This window comes from Dreissena polymorpha, chromosome 1 (genome assembly GCF_020536995.1).
Source record: "Dreissena polymorpha isolate Duluth1 chromosome 1, UMN_Dpol_1.0, whole genome shotgun sequence".
Lineage (NCBI taxonomy): Eukaryota > Metazoa > Mollusca > Bivalvia > Myida > Dreissenidae > Dreissena > Dreissena polymorpha.
The window spans coordinates 157,216,926-157,235,245 of NC_068355.1; the positions used below are offsets into that span (position 1 = coordinate 157,216,926).

The window sequence follows — 18,320 nt, forward strand, 5'->3', positions numbered from 1 at the left end:
TGTTTGATTTATACTGATTATATCATTTAAATAAGGTTTTATATGATTGGCAATGGATTTTGTAGCTATTTTGTAATCGACGTTAAGAGGCGAGATGGGCCTCCAGTTCTCCTGCTCTCTAACTTGTACGGTTTTCATAGAATCTTCACCAAAATTTCTGCAAATGTTTTCTGACATAAATGAAGGCTTAGCTGGAATACTAGCAAATTCACACTAGGCTTTTTTAAAGTCATTGCCCATTGTTTATACAAAAAATGGGAAATTCACTGTTCTGCTCTCTGACTCATACAGGTTAGGAATATATTTGTAAAAATAAGTAATGGTTGAGTGGTTTGATTTTTAACTCGGCGTTTTCGGAGATATTGTCATAGCCAGCTCGTCGTCTGCGTCATGCTAAAACCTCAACATTGGCTCTAAAATCAAAGTACTTCCACCTACAACTTTGAAACTTCATATGTAGATGCACCTTGATGAGTTCTACACACCACACCCATTTTGGGGTTACTAGGTCAAAGATCACTGTGACCTCTTAAAAAAAAATCTGACAAGCTTTCATTTATTCAAAACTGCACCCATAGCCAATCGTGGCACCCGTTATGCGGTGCTCTTGTTTAGAAGAAGGCATGTCATTCTTCAAATTGGCTGTATGGTCTTATATTTTAAAAATAATTTTGTATCATTATTTTTACTATGAATTCAATTTCAAATTCTCATGGGTGAATTACTCAAATTCAAAAAAAATGCGGGAGCTCTGATCTCTGTGTTTTATTGAAATCATTGTTGTTTAGTTGTTCATTTTTGTCGTTTACATCAATAAAATTATTCATTTAATAACTGTGTTGATTCAAGGATTGAACATAGGAACTCTACCTAACTTTTTGTGCTTGATTCTTCACCAAATAGTCAGAGCTATGCATTGGTGTCTGCACAATGCTCAGGTTACTGTATATGTGCAACTTTTCTACACTGTTTCTACTTAAGTCATTCCATTGAAGCTTCAGGCATATAATCAGGGTCATTTTGTGAGGTCACTTAGCAAGTCCCTAATCTGAAATTTTACATAATTATGCCATTTTTATGCCCCCCACCACTATAGTGGGGGACATATTGTTTTTTCCCTGTCTGTTGGTTTGTTGCTTTGTTGGTTTGTTTGTTTGTGTCAAGCTTAAACATTTTCTCATTACTTTTGCAATATTGAAGATAGCAACTTTATATTTGGCATGCATGTGTATCTCATGGAGCTGCACCTTTTGAGTGATGAGGTCAAGGTCAATGTCATTCTTCAAGTTCAAAGGTCAAAAAAACAAATCCTAGGGAAGTAATAAAAAATCAAAGCAGCGCAGAAGGGGACATATTGTTTCTGACAAACACATTTCTTGTTTTACTTTGAAATTTGTTATGGTAAACATGTACTCCATATTTCTATATTTACTAAATAAACAGTTTCATATGTGCTCAGAGTCTTTATGAAAATAAACTTTCGAAGACCTTTAATTGTGACCAGCTTTTTTAGAATTTTGCTGTCTTTTGTATTTACACTAGTGTGGTTAAGGTTTGCATGCAATTAGAAATTCAGGTTGAAGTTTTCAAACATTACATGGCGTACATTGTGCTATTATTTTGTTTGTAGGTAGCTTACATGCAGACCCACTGTAAGATTTCATTAGGAACCAATTGAATCAAAGTCATTGTTATTTGAATAAAATAATGGTTTCGGCTCAATAATTTGAGTTTGAATCAAAATATTGGGCTATAATTTTGTGAATAGATAGCTTTCATGTAGACCTTGCTTTCAAATTTTATTTAATACAACTACATTAATTGGTAAATGTTTGGAAATCTGGTTTCATGTCATTTAAACATGTCTTGTTTTAATTTAACAAAAATTACATTTACATAATACAATATCACTTCTCCAGATATTTAACAACAAAAATGTTGGTGTGGTTATTATATCAGGTCACTGACAGAAAAGGTACATTATTCAGTGCTCCAGCTAGGATTTGAAAAGGACAGTGGGGGCTGTTTTGTCACAAGGGCACTATCAGGCACTATATCTGGAATGCTCCCTGTTGCATATGAATTTATATGTTATTAATAATTGTTAGAATGTATTATTCCCATTATTATTAAACCATTAAAATAAAATATCTACAATGAGGAATAAATTAATTACAATGTAATAAGAGATTTATAAATTATCATATAAAAAGTAAAAAAATAAATATATATTTTTGTTTTTATTTTTTTTATAAATAAAAGGACAGGATGGGGGCCTAGGAAAGGCAGTGCGGGGCTTCGGAAGGGCAGAGCAGGGAGCCCTTCGATTGAAGCCTAGCTGGAGCACTGATTATTTAATCAAAAGGAAACAAAAGTCAAGTGCACTGCCTTGGGGCAGCTGATGTTGTTGTTTTTAGTTCGGCGTTTTCGGAGAAAACCCGAGGTATTGTCATAGCCAGCTCGTCGTGTCGTCCGACGTCTGCTGTCCGCGTCGTTCTAAAACCGTATCATTTTGTTAAGGTTTTGAACATTGGCTCTAAAATCATATTGCTTCCACCTACAACTTGAAACTTCACATGTAGATGCACCTTGATGAGTTCTACACGCCACACCCATTTTCGGGTCACTTGTTCAAAGGTCAAGGTCACTGTGCCCTTTAAAAGAAAAATCTGACAAGCTTTAATTTATTCAAAACTGCATCCGTAGCCGAGGGTGGCACCCGTTATGCGGTGCTCTTGTTGCATCTCACAAACACAAGCAATCATTAATGCTAATTTGCAATCTGCATCCAGGGATAATCTGAGTTTTAAGACAGGCAAATATTTCCTGTCTAAATGTCCATGGAGCTGAACAATTTCAGTGTCTGAAAAATGGGGGGAAAAGTTATCTAATTGATCATGCTGTTAGTATACTGTCAGTACCAAATGGGAGAGGAGAATCACTGCCAGGCTCCTCGAAAGTCTGCTGCCCACTGTGACAAAGCCCATAAAACTTCATGAGTTCAAGGAAACCATATACTGGCCCTTATGCCTGGTAACCAATTTGTTAGGAACCAATTTAGTTGACTGTTCAGCTGTTTAAATTAGAGCCAGTAAAGATTACAAGATGTCCAAGTCTTTTGCCAGAAATTGTTTGGGGACTTTAGCTGAGACTGCACTTTGTTGTTTAAGTTTGTATAGCTGACGTGCAACTTGCCTTGAAACCTCCCCAAAGGATATTGAAAAAACAGATTTTAATCTACCTTTGTTTGTGGAGCCCACAAACATTCATGTGTATTGGCTGTTTTCAAGGTGAAGGTCATACTTTAAAGTCAGAACACACTTCATGTCTAAAAAGAGCTTTGCCTTTGCTGATCTATAACTTTACAATAAATTGAAGGATCTTAATATGTTTACATATATGAGACCATATGTCTTGCTTAAAAAAATGTGAGAGCCAATGAATAATATCAAACTTTGACATCAGAGTAGATGTTTACAATGAACGACGGTGGACAAGTAAATTTTGATATTTTCACAATCATGCACATTGACATTTGTTTCTTTGTTACCAGTAAAGCTTATTCCACAATGGAGTCATGAAAAGAAAATTCCAAAGGGTAACACATTCCTGTGTCCAATTTGCTTTGTAGAATGATTGGTTCACAAGAAAATCAACATTTACGCTTTTGTATTAGGACTAAATAATAATTATGAATAGAATAGCATATTAAATACACATATGGGATTGAGAAACAGCTACTTTTTATATTAAACAATTTGGTAAGCACTTCATAATAACTGATAGTCTAAATAGCTTAATATACACAAAATGTCAGACTTTCTTCAAAATCAGAAATGACAGTATCATATTACCATAAATGACAATTTATTTTACCAGTATTTAGCACCTGTGACACATTCAATAGATTTGTTGATTTTCTTGCTAGTGTTACCCTGTATCAACACAGTTTCAATATAGTCATCATAATGATCCATGTCATGCTAAAATGGGTCTTATGCCCTAAATGGCCAGCATAGCCCAGGCCAGTTTTCATATTCAAGCAGTCTGGGCCCGTATTCACCAAACAATTCTTAGACTTAAGTTCAAGAATAAAGAAAATTCTTTAAATTAGAATATTCAATAATTTCTTTAATTTTGAGTCAAACTCTGCAGTAAACATCTCTATGGCCACTCCAAATTGATTTGTTGGTCGTCTGATTTTCCGCACCTATTTTTTCAAAATGGATTTTTTTTTTAATTTTACCGCTCGCACTCATGTTTATGTCCTTCTGTTACCACAGTGCATGTGTTTTTTTGAATTTGTGAAAAAAAAGAAAAAAAGCAATCTCGCAGAAACAATTTTGAGGCTGAATATGAATGCCAAATATAGTGTTTGGTAACCTTTTAAATCAATATCTGTAGTCGCTCGAAAATTTGATCGCGACAACCAGAAATATGGCTTCCTGCGTAGAGGTTTTAACTATGCGTTTTAACACATTTCGGTGAAAAGTTGCTGCAGCCAACCCTTATAAATATAAACACATCTGCTTCGTTCTGTGACATGCAACTATCAGCAGACACCTTTGAAGCATGTTGAATTTAACAACATCGGGAAACATGACGTAAGTTTTTTATGCATTTTCTTCATTGAATGTGCATATGGACGGTATTTCCCTATATGTAGGCAAATTTTTCCTATTACACAATTTTAAGTGAAAACAACAACAACATAAAATCATTAAAGGCTGGTTCTAAAAGAGTCACAGGGACAACGTTTTAGAAGTATTAAAATACATGGTTGACGGAACATGTTTTACAGCTAGGTCCGTGTATTTTAGAAACATCAAAAAAGTTCTTTGTAATGTATACATTTATTTCAGATAAATACAATACCGTAATAACCATCGATATGCCCCTTTTAAAATAAGGTATCAACAATTGATGGTATGCATGGCCTTTGTCCGACTGTCTGTCATTATCATTTTTATGATGTCCCTCTTCAAGTGCTATTGCAACATGGTATAACTTTTCACAGCTTGCAACATGGTATACCTTTTTACAGCTTTCACTATTGAAAACTTCTAACAAATATAAGCAGCAGTAAGTAGACATGTGTCCTTCACTTCAATGATATGGTTATATTTCGTGGTCAAAGGTCATATTCAACTTGCTTTTGAAGCCTTTGAGGTCCATATACATCAACCTCATATCGTTTAATGTCAATTTGCTGTAGCATCGTTCCGACATTAAATCATATCGGAAGCTTTAAACGGTTGCAAATTCATATAACAGCGCAAATTCTTCATGGCAGAGTTATTCAATATAAAAATGTAAACATTATTTTACTAATTGCATAAGAAGATGTTTAATTAAAACTTACACAAGTAATGCTATTCCTGATATGAAAACGCTAGCTTTAGACTTGTGTTCTACAAGTTAAAGTTTAAGTTCTGAAACCTTATTTTAGTGCATTTTTATTTTAAAAGTATGTAACTCATAGATATATTATTGCTTGTTTGTACAAAGATTATTTTCTTTGTATAAGAATTGATTTGAATGTAATCTATAGCTTTTTAAACCTGTATCTCTTGTTAATGCAATATTTTTCTATCTTTTTCTATCGAAATGTGATTTTTAGCTCACCTGAGCACAACGTGCTGATGGTGAGCTTTTGTGATCGCTTTTTGTCCGTCGTGCGTTGTCCGTTGTGCGGCGTCAACATTTGCCTTGTTAACTTTCTAGAGGCCACACTGTCCAATCTTCATGAAATTTGGTCAGCAGATTGGTTTCAATGATATCTTGGATGAGTTCGAAAATGGTTACGTTTGCTTGAAAAACATGGCTGCCAAGGGGCGGGGCATTTTTCCTAATATGGCTATAGTAAAATCTTGTTAACAATCTAGAGGCCACATTTACTGTCCGATCTTCATGAAACTTGGTCAGAAGATCCATCCCAATAATATCTTGGACGAGTTCAAAAATGATTCCAGTTGGTTGAAAAATATGGCTGCCAGTGGGCGGGGCATTTTCCTTATATGGTTATAGTAAAACCTTGTTAACACTCTAGAGGCCACATTTATTTTCTGATCTTTGTGAAACTTGGTCAGAAGATTTGTCACAATAATATCTTGTTAGCTCAGGTGAGCGACTTTGGGCCTTTCAGGCCCTCTTGTTTTTTTATTCTTTGCTTGCTCGAAAATGTTCCTGTTTTCAAAAAAAAAAATATTATTTTTTCGCTCGCCTCTTCAACTTTTTTTTAAAAAATCCGACAAAAAGACCAACAAATCAATTTGGAGTGGCCTATCTATATTATTCTTAATATAGAAAATTTTGTTAATGACATAATAACCAGTGGAGGCCTGTATATATTCATACACTGAACGCATTTTTCTTGGTTCTAAGTCTATCCTTTATTCTTAAGTCTAAGAATCAGTTGGTGAATATGGTCCCTGATCAAGAGCTACCCTGTCAGATAACAATATCATTAAACCTTGCTTTACTTTATAGCAGACAGGATAGCTCCTTACAAGACTGCACAAAACCACAGGCTGGTCTGGAGCTGCGCGGGTGGCATATGACCCATTTTTGTATGACACTGCTCTTATTGTGGTTATTGTGGTTTGCATTTTTGTTTTTATCTTTGTATGAGTTGTTGTGCAGTAGTTGTTTTATCATACTTAAAGAATCTTTAGACCAAATGGTGTATTAGAATTTGGAGTGTTTAGATGACCTTTATATGACATATTTAACTGCATTATGAGTGCAACCTTTTAAGAAATGAGTGGCTGTCACAATTGAAGTGCCTGTATTTTGTAGCAATATATATAGCTTGAATAACGTATGTGATTTGTAGACTGTAACATGCTGAACAGGTGAAACATGCTTTTTACATTAGATGATTTATTATCTATGGTGTTTGTCAGCGTCAAACCGTTGGTTTGGTAGCCGACCTTACAATTAATTAAATATGTTAGTAAGTAATCAACTTGAAATTTGGATGTGCAACACACTTCTTTCAGCTCAAGTGATTCAGACATTTGTAAGCTCAGTTATGAGTTCTTTAACATATCAGACCAATTGATGCTGGGGTATTAGTCATGGTAGTGACATAGCTCTAGCTTATTATGCACATTTAGCTGCATTGGCTTGAGAAAAATCCAATATTGTAGTTTGTCTTAAAACGTTTGAAGTAAGGAGTTGCCTGTGTGTGTTGTAGATTCATAAGTTATAAAAATCAATTTGCATTTAACAGTAGTAGTGGTCAGAACATTTTGACACACGATGTTTCTTTGCTGAATTCTAAACTGGTTAATAAGGTGTCAAAAATAGGTCACATGTTTATGTTACATGTATTGCCCAGCTTTTTTACAACTTGGTAGGAACATAGGTGTTGTCATACGGGGTCAAAAACTAGGTCATTTGGTCAACATGGAGAAAGTTGTGTATATATTCTAGACGTCACTTTTTTTTAACCAATCAGCTCTAAAATTGGTCACAATACCTGTCTACATGATCCCTCAAGAATGTAGTTTTCATGAGTAATGAAACACTCCAACTTAAACCATATCAAAATCGTTTGCATATTCTAATATCAGGAACCAAGGAGTCAGCAGATAACTTTCTTGAAGCTATGTTTGGGCTTCGAATTATGAATAAATAGCCACAATTCTTAGGTCAACATGTAATGACGTCATTCACAATTCTTAAGATACTGAAAAAAAAATAAAATTGTGACTTGATTAAATACAGCTGCTGTTGGTTACAACTGAGCCTCCAGGGCTCCCCCTGACTAAAAATTTCTTTGACAAAATGTGCAGTAGAACGCTAAATTTTTTCACATTTGATCTGTTTGACGGGGTTTTATGAAAAACAAAATGTAGGCAGATGGATTTTTCAGCCAAATTTGCTAATTTGTAGCCATTGGCTTATTTGGCAAATGACAGAGTAAGGCCTGACCCAGCTGTTGTTACAGATGTGGAGATCTTGAACGGACTGAAGTGGACTGCGGCGTTGGATGAGGTGTTCAGCAGGAACGTGCAGAATGACCCAGACATACTTTGGCAGTACTTTGGCAGCCAGTCAGGCTTCATGAGGACTCTGCCAGGTACAAGAATGAAGAAACCTTGTTCTGGGAAAACTGCGCTTTATGCATGTGCTGAAAGTATTGTCCCAGATTAGCGATTGCTAAGACTGGATTTTAGTTAAAAAGAAACTTCCTATAAACGAAACATTCCATAAAAGCGTAAAGCGTTGTCCCTAATTAGCCTGTTTGGACTTCAGAGGCTTATCTGGAAGGAAACCTGACGCACATGCATTAAGCCCCTTTTTACCAAAACAAGGCTCAAGGAATCAGGGAAAATTGTTTGATGTTGTCAAAAGAAAGTCCAACCTATATGGGATTGCCCTTCTGTGATTGATTTGGTTTAAATAACGACCATACTGTAAGCCATGCTTATGTTATTGATGTTGTTGAAATAAATGCTAGCCAGTAAGCCATGGACCAATGTGATTTATGTGGTCAAAAGTATTACCACATTGTAAGCCATGCCCCTTCGTCATTTATATGGTCAAAAGGAAGACCTGCCTTTAAGTCATGACTCGTTGTAACTTGTGTGGTTGAAATAAAGACCAGCTTGTAAGCCATGGCCTAATGGGATTTATGTGATCAAAAGTATGACCATCGTGTCAGTCATGGCCCTACGTGTTTGATGTGGTTGAAATAAAAACAACCCTGAAAGACATGGTCTTATGTGATTGATGTGGTCCAGAGTATGACCAGCGTGTATGACATGGCCTCATGTGACTTATATGGTCAAAAGTAAGACTACACTGTTAGACATGGTCCTATGTGATTTATGTGGTCAAAAGTAAGACTAGCCTGCAAGCCATGTCCCTATGTGACTTATGTGGTCAAAAGTAAGACTACACAGTAAGAGATGGTCCTATGTGATTTATGTGGTCAAAGTATGACCAGCCTGTAACCCATGGCCCTATGTGATTTATGTGGTTGAAATAAATACCAGCCTATAAGCCATTGTGGTTTGTTATTGATGTGGTTGAAATAAAGACCAGTCTGTAAGCAATTGCCCTATGTGATTTATGTTGTTGAAATAGATACCAGCCTGTAAGCCATTGCGGTATGTGATTGGTGTGGTTAAAAAAAAGACAAGCATGTAAGCCGTTGTCCTATGTGATTAATATGGTTGAAATAAATACCAGCCTGTAAGCCATTGCGGTTTGTGATTAACGTGGTTGAAATAAAGACAAGCCTGTAAGCCATTTCCCCATACGATTGATGTGGTTGAAATAAAGTCCAGCAGGTAATCTATTACCCTGTGTGATTGCTGTAGTCCAAATAAGACCAGTCTGTAAGCCTTGGCACTTTATAGAAAAATAATTCAGTGAATGGTATGATATCAAACTTGTGTTGATAATGTATTTGACATACATTTTCATTATATTTTGGATTGATATTTCCGTGCAAAGTTTGCAACAATAAATATTAGATATGTGCTATGGGAAAACGGGGCTAAATGCATGTGAGTGAAGTGTTGTCCCAGATTAGCCTGTGTCGTCCCCACAAGACAATCAGGAAAAACACTTACCGTGTAAACTAAATTTTTGCTAAAGAGAAACTTCCTTTAAACATAAATACCAAGTGGAATTTGTGAATTAGTGTCCCCACTTATGCTGTGAGGATTGCAAAAGGTCATCTGGAAGACACTTTACTCACATGCATTAAGCTTTGTTGTCATGACTGATTTAAAAAGTTGTGTTGTTTTTGTAGCTGCCAAGTGGGATACCAGAAACAAGGTGGACCTGTTTGATGTTAGACGCAGACCATGGTATGTGACCCTGACCTCTTTTATATTAGGCGCAGACCATGGTATGTGACTCTGATCTATTTGATGTTAGACGCAGACCATGGTATGTGACCCTGACCTATTTGATATTAGACGCAGACCTTGGTATGTGACCCTGACCTATTTGATGTTAGACGCAGATGATGTTATTTGACCCTGTCATATTTGATGTTAGTCACAGACGATGGTATGTGACCCTGACCTATTTGAGGTAAGACACAGACCCTGGTATGTGACCCTGACCTTTTTAATGTTAGACGCAGACAATGGTATGTGGCCCTGACCTATTTAATGTTAGACACAGACGATGGTATTTTTCCTTATATGGCTTTAGTAAAACCATGTTAACTCCCTAAAGGCCAAATTTATTGTCAGATCTTCATGAAACTTGGTCATAACATACATCCAAATGACATCTTGATTGAGTTCCAACTGTTAATTTTACCTACTGTTTCAAATTCCCAACACCTTGCTCCATGTGTGTATGTTGTGTTATTCAGGTACACTCAAGGTTCCAGTTCACCCAAAGATATGCTGATCCTGATAGATGTGTAAGGTTTATAACTTAATACATTGACATTTTATGGTTCTACCAGGGAATTGATCATATTCCTATCTGCCAGTGAGTTATATGGGAATAAATAAGTTACCAGAGGCTGCTTGAAAGGGAATGGTGAAAAGCCAGACCAGTTTTGTGACATGTTTTTAGAATTTGTTATATTGGGGTATAACCCTTGTCACTTTAGATACATATTTTGACACATTTGTAGTTCCATAGAAAGTTAAATTTAATTAAATACCTTTATCACTAAATTAAGTTTTAAAGGCTTCATTTCCAACCTTTAGACACTGATGAGCAGCAAACAGCATAAAACCTGAACAGACTGCTAGTTGCTTGCAGGTTTTTCTGGTTATATGCTGGTTGCTAAAGGCATTTCCACTTACCTTGGGGGGAAACACTTAATAGGTCTGAAGCTTCTACTTAAAGTTTTAATGTATAAATCTTTTGTGTATCAGTGAACAGTTTCAAACATAAATAACGTCAATAGTATTTTTTTACATATCTTTGTTGGTCTGATAAGTTTGGAAATGTAACATAAACTTTTGTATTTAATTTCGTTTAAAAAAAAATAAAATAAAAACCTGCTATCAATAACATCCCATGTTGTATTTTATGACCTCAAAATACTTGTACCAAGACATACTCATTCTTAAGGCGTTGTTGTTTTTCACCAACAGAAGTGGCAGTGTGCATGGACAAGCCCTTGAAATGATGAAGGTTGCTGCGGAATCATTGATCAACACGCTTGGAGAAAACGACTTTGTGAACGTTGCTCAGGTAAGAAATCGCAGTAAATCTTAACAGTTTTAGCGTCAAATTATTTTCTGTTTATTTTAAGAGAAATGAACTATAATAATAAAATACCTATAACTCTCCTACCATTTCAATCATCTGAGTACAACGTGCTCAAGGTTTACTATGTTGGTCAACCTAAATCTCTGGTTTGTCATCGTGTATCCCCAATTTTAAGCTTGTTACCACCTTTTTTTTAATCTTGATAAAACATTGTAATGTATTGTTTATCTTGACCAACTAGGCCAAGTTATTATCATGGTAAAGTGGGTCCAAATAATATGTCATTAGGTCAAATCTTTATAAAAAATGGTTACCATTCTAGAGGCCACATTTATGACTTAATCTTAAGTATAACTTTATCAGAATTTTTTTTCACAAGAATGTCTAGGCCCAATTTTAAATCAGGGTCAGAAGTGTCCATTTAAATTTAATCAAGGTTAAATGTTACAAAACCATTGTTGCCCCTTTACGAGCCACTTTAACTTAGTGAAACTTAGTCAGAATGTCTATCTTGACAATATTCAAATCTTAGTAATGTGTGTCAAAAAACAAGAATACCAGGTCAAGTTTCGACAACTGGCTAACCTTTAAATCAGATGAGCGATTCAGGGCCATAATGGCTCTCTTGTTTGTAAAGCTATTTATAAATAAATCAATTTCACACAGAATGCTGGTCAGATTTATTATGTGATGTTTGCAGGGAACACTAAACATGGTAATAATGATGGAGTTGTTAGAAGCACAACCTCATAACATGTGTCTTGTTCTGAAAAAAAATTGGCTTAATGCATGTGCGTAAAGTGTCGTCCCAGATTAGCACAGGCTAATCAGAGACGACACTTTCCGCTTTTATGGTATTTTTAGTTTCAAGGAAGTCCCTCCTTGCCGAAAATCAAGTTTAGGCGGAAAGTGTCGTCCCTGATTAGCCTGTGCGGACTGCAGAGGCTAATCTGGGACGACACTTTACACACATGCATTAAGCCCAGTTTTCTCAGAACACAACACAAATATTGCTGTTTTATCGTGTCCATTAGTTTTTTTACCAACTTTTAATTAACAATGTGCTTGTGTCACACAACAGGGTATTGTGCATATCATGACATTTTTAGCTCGACTATTATATATGAAATATATATAGTGGAGCTATCCTACTAACCCCGGTGTAGGCGTTTCCATTGCCGTTGCCGTGCAAATGTTAAAGTTTTCGTACTACCCCAATTATTTTCATTGTCCCTTGACATATTGCTTTCGTATTTTGCATACTTGTTGACCAACATTACCCCAACCTATAAACAAGAGCAGAAAACTCTATTAAGCATTTTGTCATAATTATGGCCCCTTTTCCACTTAGAATATGCAGCAAATGTCAAAGTTTTCGTACAACCCCATTTATTTTCATTGTCCCTTGACATATTACTTTCATATTTTGCATACTTGTTTACATCACCCCAACCTATAAACAAGAGCAGACAACTCTATCAAGCATTTTGTCATAATTATTGCCCCTTTTATACTTAGAATATGCATATTATTGATAAATCTATGTTGAAGTTTGCGTACTACCCCAAATATTTCCTATATCCTTTGACATATTGCTTTTATATGTTGCATACTTGTTTACCAACATGACCCCAACCTATAAACAAGAGCAGACCACTGTATCAGGCATTTTGACATAATTATGGCCCCTTTTACACTTAGATAATTGAACATTTTGCTTAAATTGCCATAACTTCTTTATTTATGATCACATTTTACCTCCCCCCCCCCCAATTTTCATTTTTGTTTTAAACATTGTCTAATAAATTACCACACCCCACATTATACCCCCCTCTCACCCCCCTACCCCCCCTACCGCCCCCCAAAAAATATATTTATTTTTTAAACATCATCTTATTTATTACCACACCCCACATTATACCCCCCTCTCACCCCCCTACCCCCCCCACCCCCCAAAAAAATTAAATATTTTTTTTCCTTTTTTTATTTTATAAAGATCGTCTAATAAATGACCACATCCCCACATTATATCCCCTCTCAACCCCCCCCCCCCCCCCCCCTCCCCAATTTTTTTTTTTTTTAAATATTTTTTCTGTCTTTTTGAAAGATCGTCTAATAAATTATTGAATATGAACAATTTCCCCATATTGGCTTACTTTATACTGTCAAGCACTCGAATAGTCGAACGCGCTCTCCTCTGACAGCTCTTGTTTCACATAGATATCAAATCCCTATTCTACAGAAGTGCTCAACGGATCAGGTAGCAAGACCAAGCCGTCATGACAGGACCATCAAGTGATGATTTGCTTAATTGTTTCATTCTTTGGGATGATGGACATTTTTCCATAATGCAGGGATGTGATTCATTGTGGATTTTTGCATATCGGGTTGTCTCAGGGGTCATTTCTGAGATTTGCATAAACTTCCAAAAAATTGGGGGTGGGGCTACGACCAAATCCGTGGATGTTTTTTATAAGAGGCAAGAAATATCTCTCCGCATATTACCGCAGTAGATTCTGCCTAAGCATTTTTGTATCTAGCAATGTCATTGGCTGTCGTTTCCCAAACTTTCAAATAAAATAAGACTTTAAAATAAATGTGTTTGGTATTTCTTTGCTCATTTATGTGCAAATGGCGCCTTTGTGAAGCTTAAATGAAAATTAATATATTGAAAGAACAACGAATCTCACAAAATCACGGGGATTTATACTGAAGTGAAAAAACAGATTTTAATGGGAATGGTAAGAAACAACAGTGGATATAAATCAGAAAGCAATACCACTTTCTAAAAGGGTACAGAAGATCAAATTTCTTGGTTAGGCAAAGTGTATTCCATGTAACACTGTGGCAGTGTTTACCATATTTCAAAGGTAAAACATTGAGCTCAAACCAAAGATGGCCGTCATTGTTCTCAGGGATCGGAGCACAAAGACATATTGTTTTTTATCACAATACTGTTTACCTTGCATAATATGTTTTATTTGAAGTTAAAAAGGTTTACATAAATAAATCATGTTATGAAGTTTAAGAAGGCATTTATTTAAATTTCTGTCTTAAAGGTTGCATTATGCATGCGATTGGCATAGTAAAAATCAGTCGACAGAATTTTCCTCCCCTCTGAATTCACCTCAATCACACCCCTGATAATTGAAATAGCAAATTTTAAGACAATGGCAATGTGTCCATGGTCTTAATTGTGCAAATAGCTTATCCTACCAATGAAAGTGATTTTACAATATTTCCCAACCAATGAAAGTGATTTTACAATATTTCCCAACCAATGAAAGTGATTTTACAATATTTCCCATTTAGTCAGTTCAGCTTCAAATGGCCAGTCTCTATTTAAACATTGAAGTCTATGTTTTTTAGTTCAGTGTGAAAGCCAGCCATGTGTCCGAATGCTTCAAAGGAAACTTTGTGCAGGCTAATTACAGAAACAAGCAGGTAGGTTTACACAGAACACAAAATGTTTACCAACTGGACTGATCATTGAAGTTTGTGTGTTGATTTTGTTGTTAAATGTTGCTTTAAATGTTCACAGGACCCACATGTGAATTTGAATAGGTTGTTTCTCCAGGCTTTATTCATATTATTGAGTGCAATGCTACCTATTCTAATGCTGTTGATTGGGTTTATGTAATTATTTTTCAATTCCCAACCATTCTATGGCATCTACTGTTATATCATCAATAAATTCTATGTTGGTTTTAAATCATAAAAACATGTACTTCAGCTGCTCAATTCCAAGCAAAAGTTAAAACTTTGACACTTAAACTATTTATTTGAATAAATGTGTGGAAATGTTGAAGGAACATATTTGTTTAAAAAAAGGACATCAAACTTGGAATGAACATTAGTTTCTCAAGCAACTGTTGTTTGTATGTTCTGAATGTATTTATGTAATAATCTTTCAATGGTTTATGTATAATGAGCTCTTTTCCATGGCTTTTTCATTACAAGTGATTGTATTTTGTATCATTCTAATGGTATTTTTAAATCCTAAAAAATGAAATTGTGTCCATGCATGCATGAACAAAGTTTCATTTTTTAAAGGATTTGAAAGGATTGAAAAATACATGTATATGAAACAATTTGTTGATGAAAGTTTCTAGTTTAGCCCTTTCAGTGCGGGAACCGAATTTTAAAGGCCTTTGCAAACAGTTTGGATCCTGATGAGACGCCACAGAACATGGCGTCTCATCAGGATCAAAACTGTTTGCTATTCTGATAGTATTCTTTGAAAAAAAAATGAAGAAAATGCTAATTTTAGAAATTTAGCAGATGACATTTTAGCAGACGAAAAATTTCCCAGCATGCAAAGGGTAAGGTATCGTTTGTCAAAACCAATGAATACAGCAATATAACACACTGCTGTTTTTCCCAAAGATTGCTACATTTGTATTCCAGCATAATATTATAGTATGTTTAGGTTTCTTGAAGATGTCTCTTTGCAATCTTGTAATTTGAGCCGCATTCTGGGATACTGGGCTTAATGCAAGTGTGCAAAGTTTCATCCCAGATTATCCTATGCAGTCCACACAGGCTTATCAGGGATGATGCTTTCTGCTTAAATGCAATTTATTGTTTAAAGGAAGTCTCTTCTAAATGCAAATCTAATAGAGGCAGAAAGTGTTGTCCCTGATTAGTCTGTGCGGAGGCTAATTTGGGACAAGACTTTACATAGAAGAAATTAGCCTATTTTTCTCAGAATGAGGCTCATTTTTTATGCCCCCCTTCAAAGAAGAAGAGGGTATATTGATTTGCTCATGTCAGTCTGTATGTCCGTCCGTCCACCAGATGGTTTCCAGATGATAACTCAAGAACACTTAGGCCTAGGATCATGACACTTCATAGGTACATTGATCATGACTCGCAGATGACCCCTATTGATTTTGAGGTCACTAGGTCAAAGGTCAAGGTCACGGTGACCCGAAATAGTAAAATGGTTTCCGGATGATGACTCAAGAACGCTTATGCCTAGGATCATGAAACTTCATATGTACATTGATCATGACTCGCAGATGACCCATATTGATTTTCAGGTCACTATGTCAAACGTCAAGGTCACACTGACCCGAAATTATAAAATGGTTTCCGGATGATAACTAAAGAACGCTTATGCCTAGGATCATGAAACTTCATAGGTACATTGATCATGACTCGCAGATGACACCTATTGACTTTCAGGTCACTAGGTCAAGGCCACGGTGACCTGAAATAGTAAAATGGTTTCCGGATGATAACTCAAGAACGCTTATGCCTAGGATCATGAAACTTCATAGGTACATTGATCATGACTCGCAGATGACCCCTAATGATTTTTTAGGTCACTAGGTCAAAGGTCAAGGTCACGGTGACTCAACTTAGAAAAATAGTTTCCGGATGATTACTCAAGAACGTTTACGCCTAGGATCATGAAACTTCATAGGTACATTGATCATGACTTGCAGATGACCCCTATTGACTTTCAGGTCACTAGGTCAAAGGTCAAGGTCACGGTGACTTGACACAGTAAAATGGTTTCCGGATGATAACACAAGAAAGCTTACGCCTAGGATCATGAAACTTTATAGGTACATTGATCACGACTCGCAGATGACCCCTATTGATTTTCAGGTCACTAGGTCAAAGGTCAGGGTCACAGTGGCAAAAAACGTATTCACACAATGGCTGCCACTACAACTGACAGCCCATATGGGGGGCATGCATGTTTTACAAACAGCCCTTGTTTCTTTCAGAAACTGATCAAGGAAGTGCAGCACATTGAAGCTAGTGGCATGGCAGACTATACAGCAGGCCTCACGTTTGCATTTGAGCTGTTTGAAAATGTAGGTGTTCCATGTACCATAAACGTACAACAGATAATACAAGAAAATCAATTATATTTGCTGGAATGAAAGTGTCAAAAAAATACTTTTCCATGGCAAGGTAAATTTCTGATTTGGGAAAAATACAAAGAGGAGTGGGTCATTTTCAGATCTGTTTGTGGTAAATTTGTTAGTTGGTATCCACATTATGACTGGTGTTCAGTCAAACTGTATAGTTTTATGCTGCTGTCCATCTTGATGCTGTATGCATATTGGAGTGTCTTGTGTGTGTTTCTTTATGTCTGTGAAACGTTTTTAATTAATAGATTTAACAGTTGTTTCAATTTGATGCTTACACAGTTCGGGACCATACCCTAACCACCCATATCACACACTATTTACTTTGACCTGTTCTTATACATGGGGTTCACAATACCAACTGTGGACATGCATGTTTGTCAAACAAAGATTTGTATGCCCCCGGCAGGGTGGCATATAGCATTTGAACTGTCTGTCTGTCCGTCCGTTCGAAAACTTTAACATTGGCCATAACTCTTGCAATATTGAAGAAAGCGACTTGACATTTGGCATGCATGTGACATTTATCTCGTGGAACTGCACATTTTTTAGGGGTGAATGGTCAAGGTCATCTTTCAAGGTTAAAGTTCAAAAAAAGAAATCCAATGGAAGTAACAAACTTTAAAGGGAGATAATATCTATTTATTATTTGGCAAGTACAGATCATTTTAATGCCCCTGGATCGAAAGATCGGGGGTATAACCGTATATTGTTTTTGGCCTGTCTGTCGTTGTATGTGTGTGTGTGTGTGTCCCAAAACTTTAACCAAAACTTTAACCTTGGTCATAACTTTTGCAATATTGAAGATAGCAACTTGATATTTGGCATGCATGTGTTTCTCATGGATCTGCACATTTTGAGTGGTGAAAGGTCAAGGTCATTCTTCAAGGTCAAAGGACAAAAAAGAATTCAAAAACTTTAACCAAAACTTAAACCTTTTTCATAACTTTTGCAATATTGAACATAGCAACTTGATATTTGGCATGCATGTGTATCTCATGGAGCTGCAAATTTTGAGTGGTGAAAGGTCATCCTTCAAGGTCAAAGGTCAAACAAATAATTCAAAGCGGCACATTAGGGGGCATTGTGTTTCTGACAAACACATCTTTTGTGACAAGAGAAGAAATATTTTTTAACTGCATGTTTATCTCATGAAGCTGCACAATTTGAGTGGTGAAAGGTCAAGGTCATCCTTCAAGGTCAAAGGTAAAAAAAAGCAAATCCAAGGGAAGT

General features: G+C 36.0%; 1 protein-coding gene across 4 annotated transcripts in view; it reads left to right on the plus strand.

The window, feature by feature from the left end:
- LOC127857599 (voltage-dependent calcium channel subunit alpha-2/delta-2-like) overlaps window positions 1-18,320 on the plus strand; it is a 126,890-nt gene that overhangs the window by 26,900 nt on the left and 81,670 nt on the right. For all 4 annotated transcript variants that reach the window (XM_052394080.1, XM_052394086.1, XM_052394094.1 and 1 more), the window contains exons 6-11: window positions 7,955-8,086; window positions 9,770-9,827; window positions 10,346-10,396; window positions 11,085-11,184; window positions 14,572-14,646; window positions 16,941-17,030. In XM_052394080.1, the coding sequence (XP_052250040.1) occupies window positions 7,955-8,086; window positions 9,770-9,827; window positions 10,346-10,396; window positions 11,085-11,184; window positions 14,572-14,646; window positions 16,941-17,030 (506 nt within the window). The remainder of the gene's footprint in view (window positions 1-7,954; window positions 8,087-9,769; window positions 9,828-10,345; window positions 10,397-11,084; window positions 11,185-14,571; window positions 14,647-16,940; window positions 17,031-18,320) is intronic.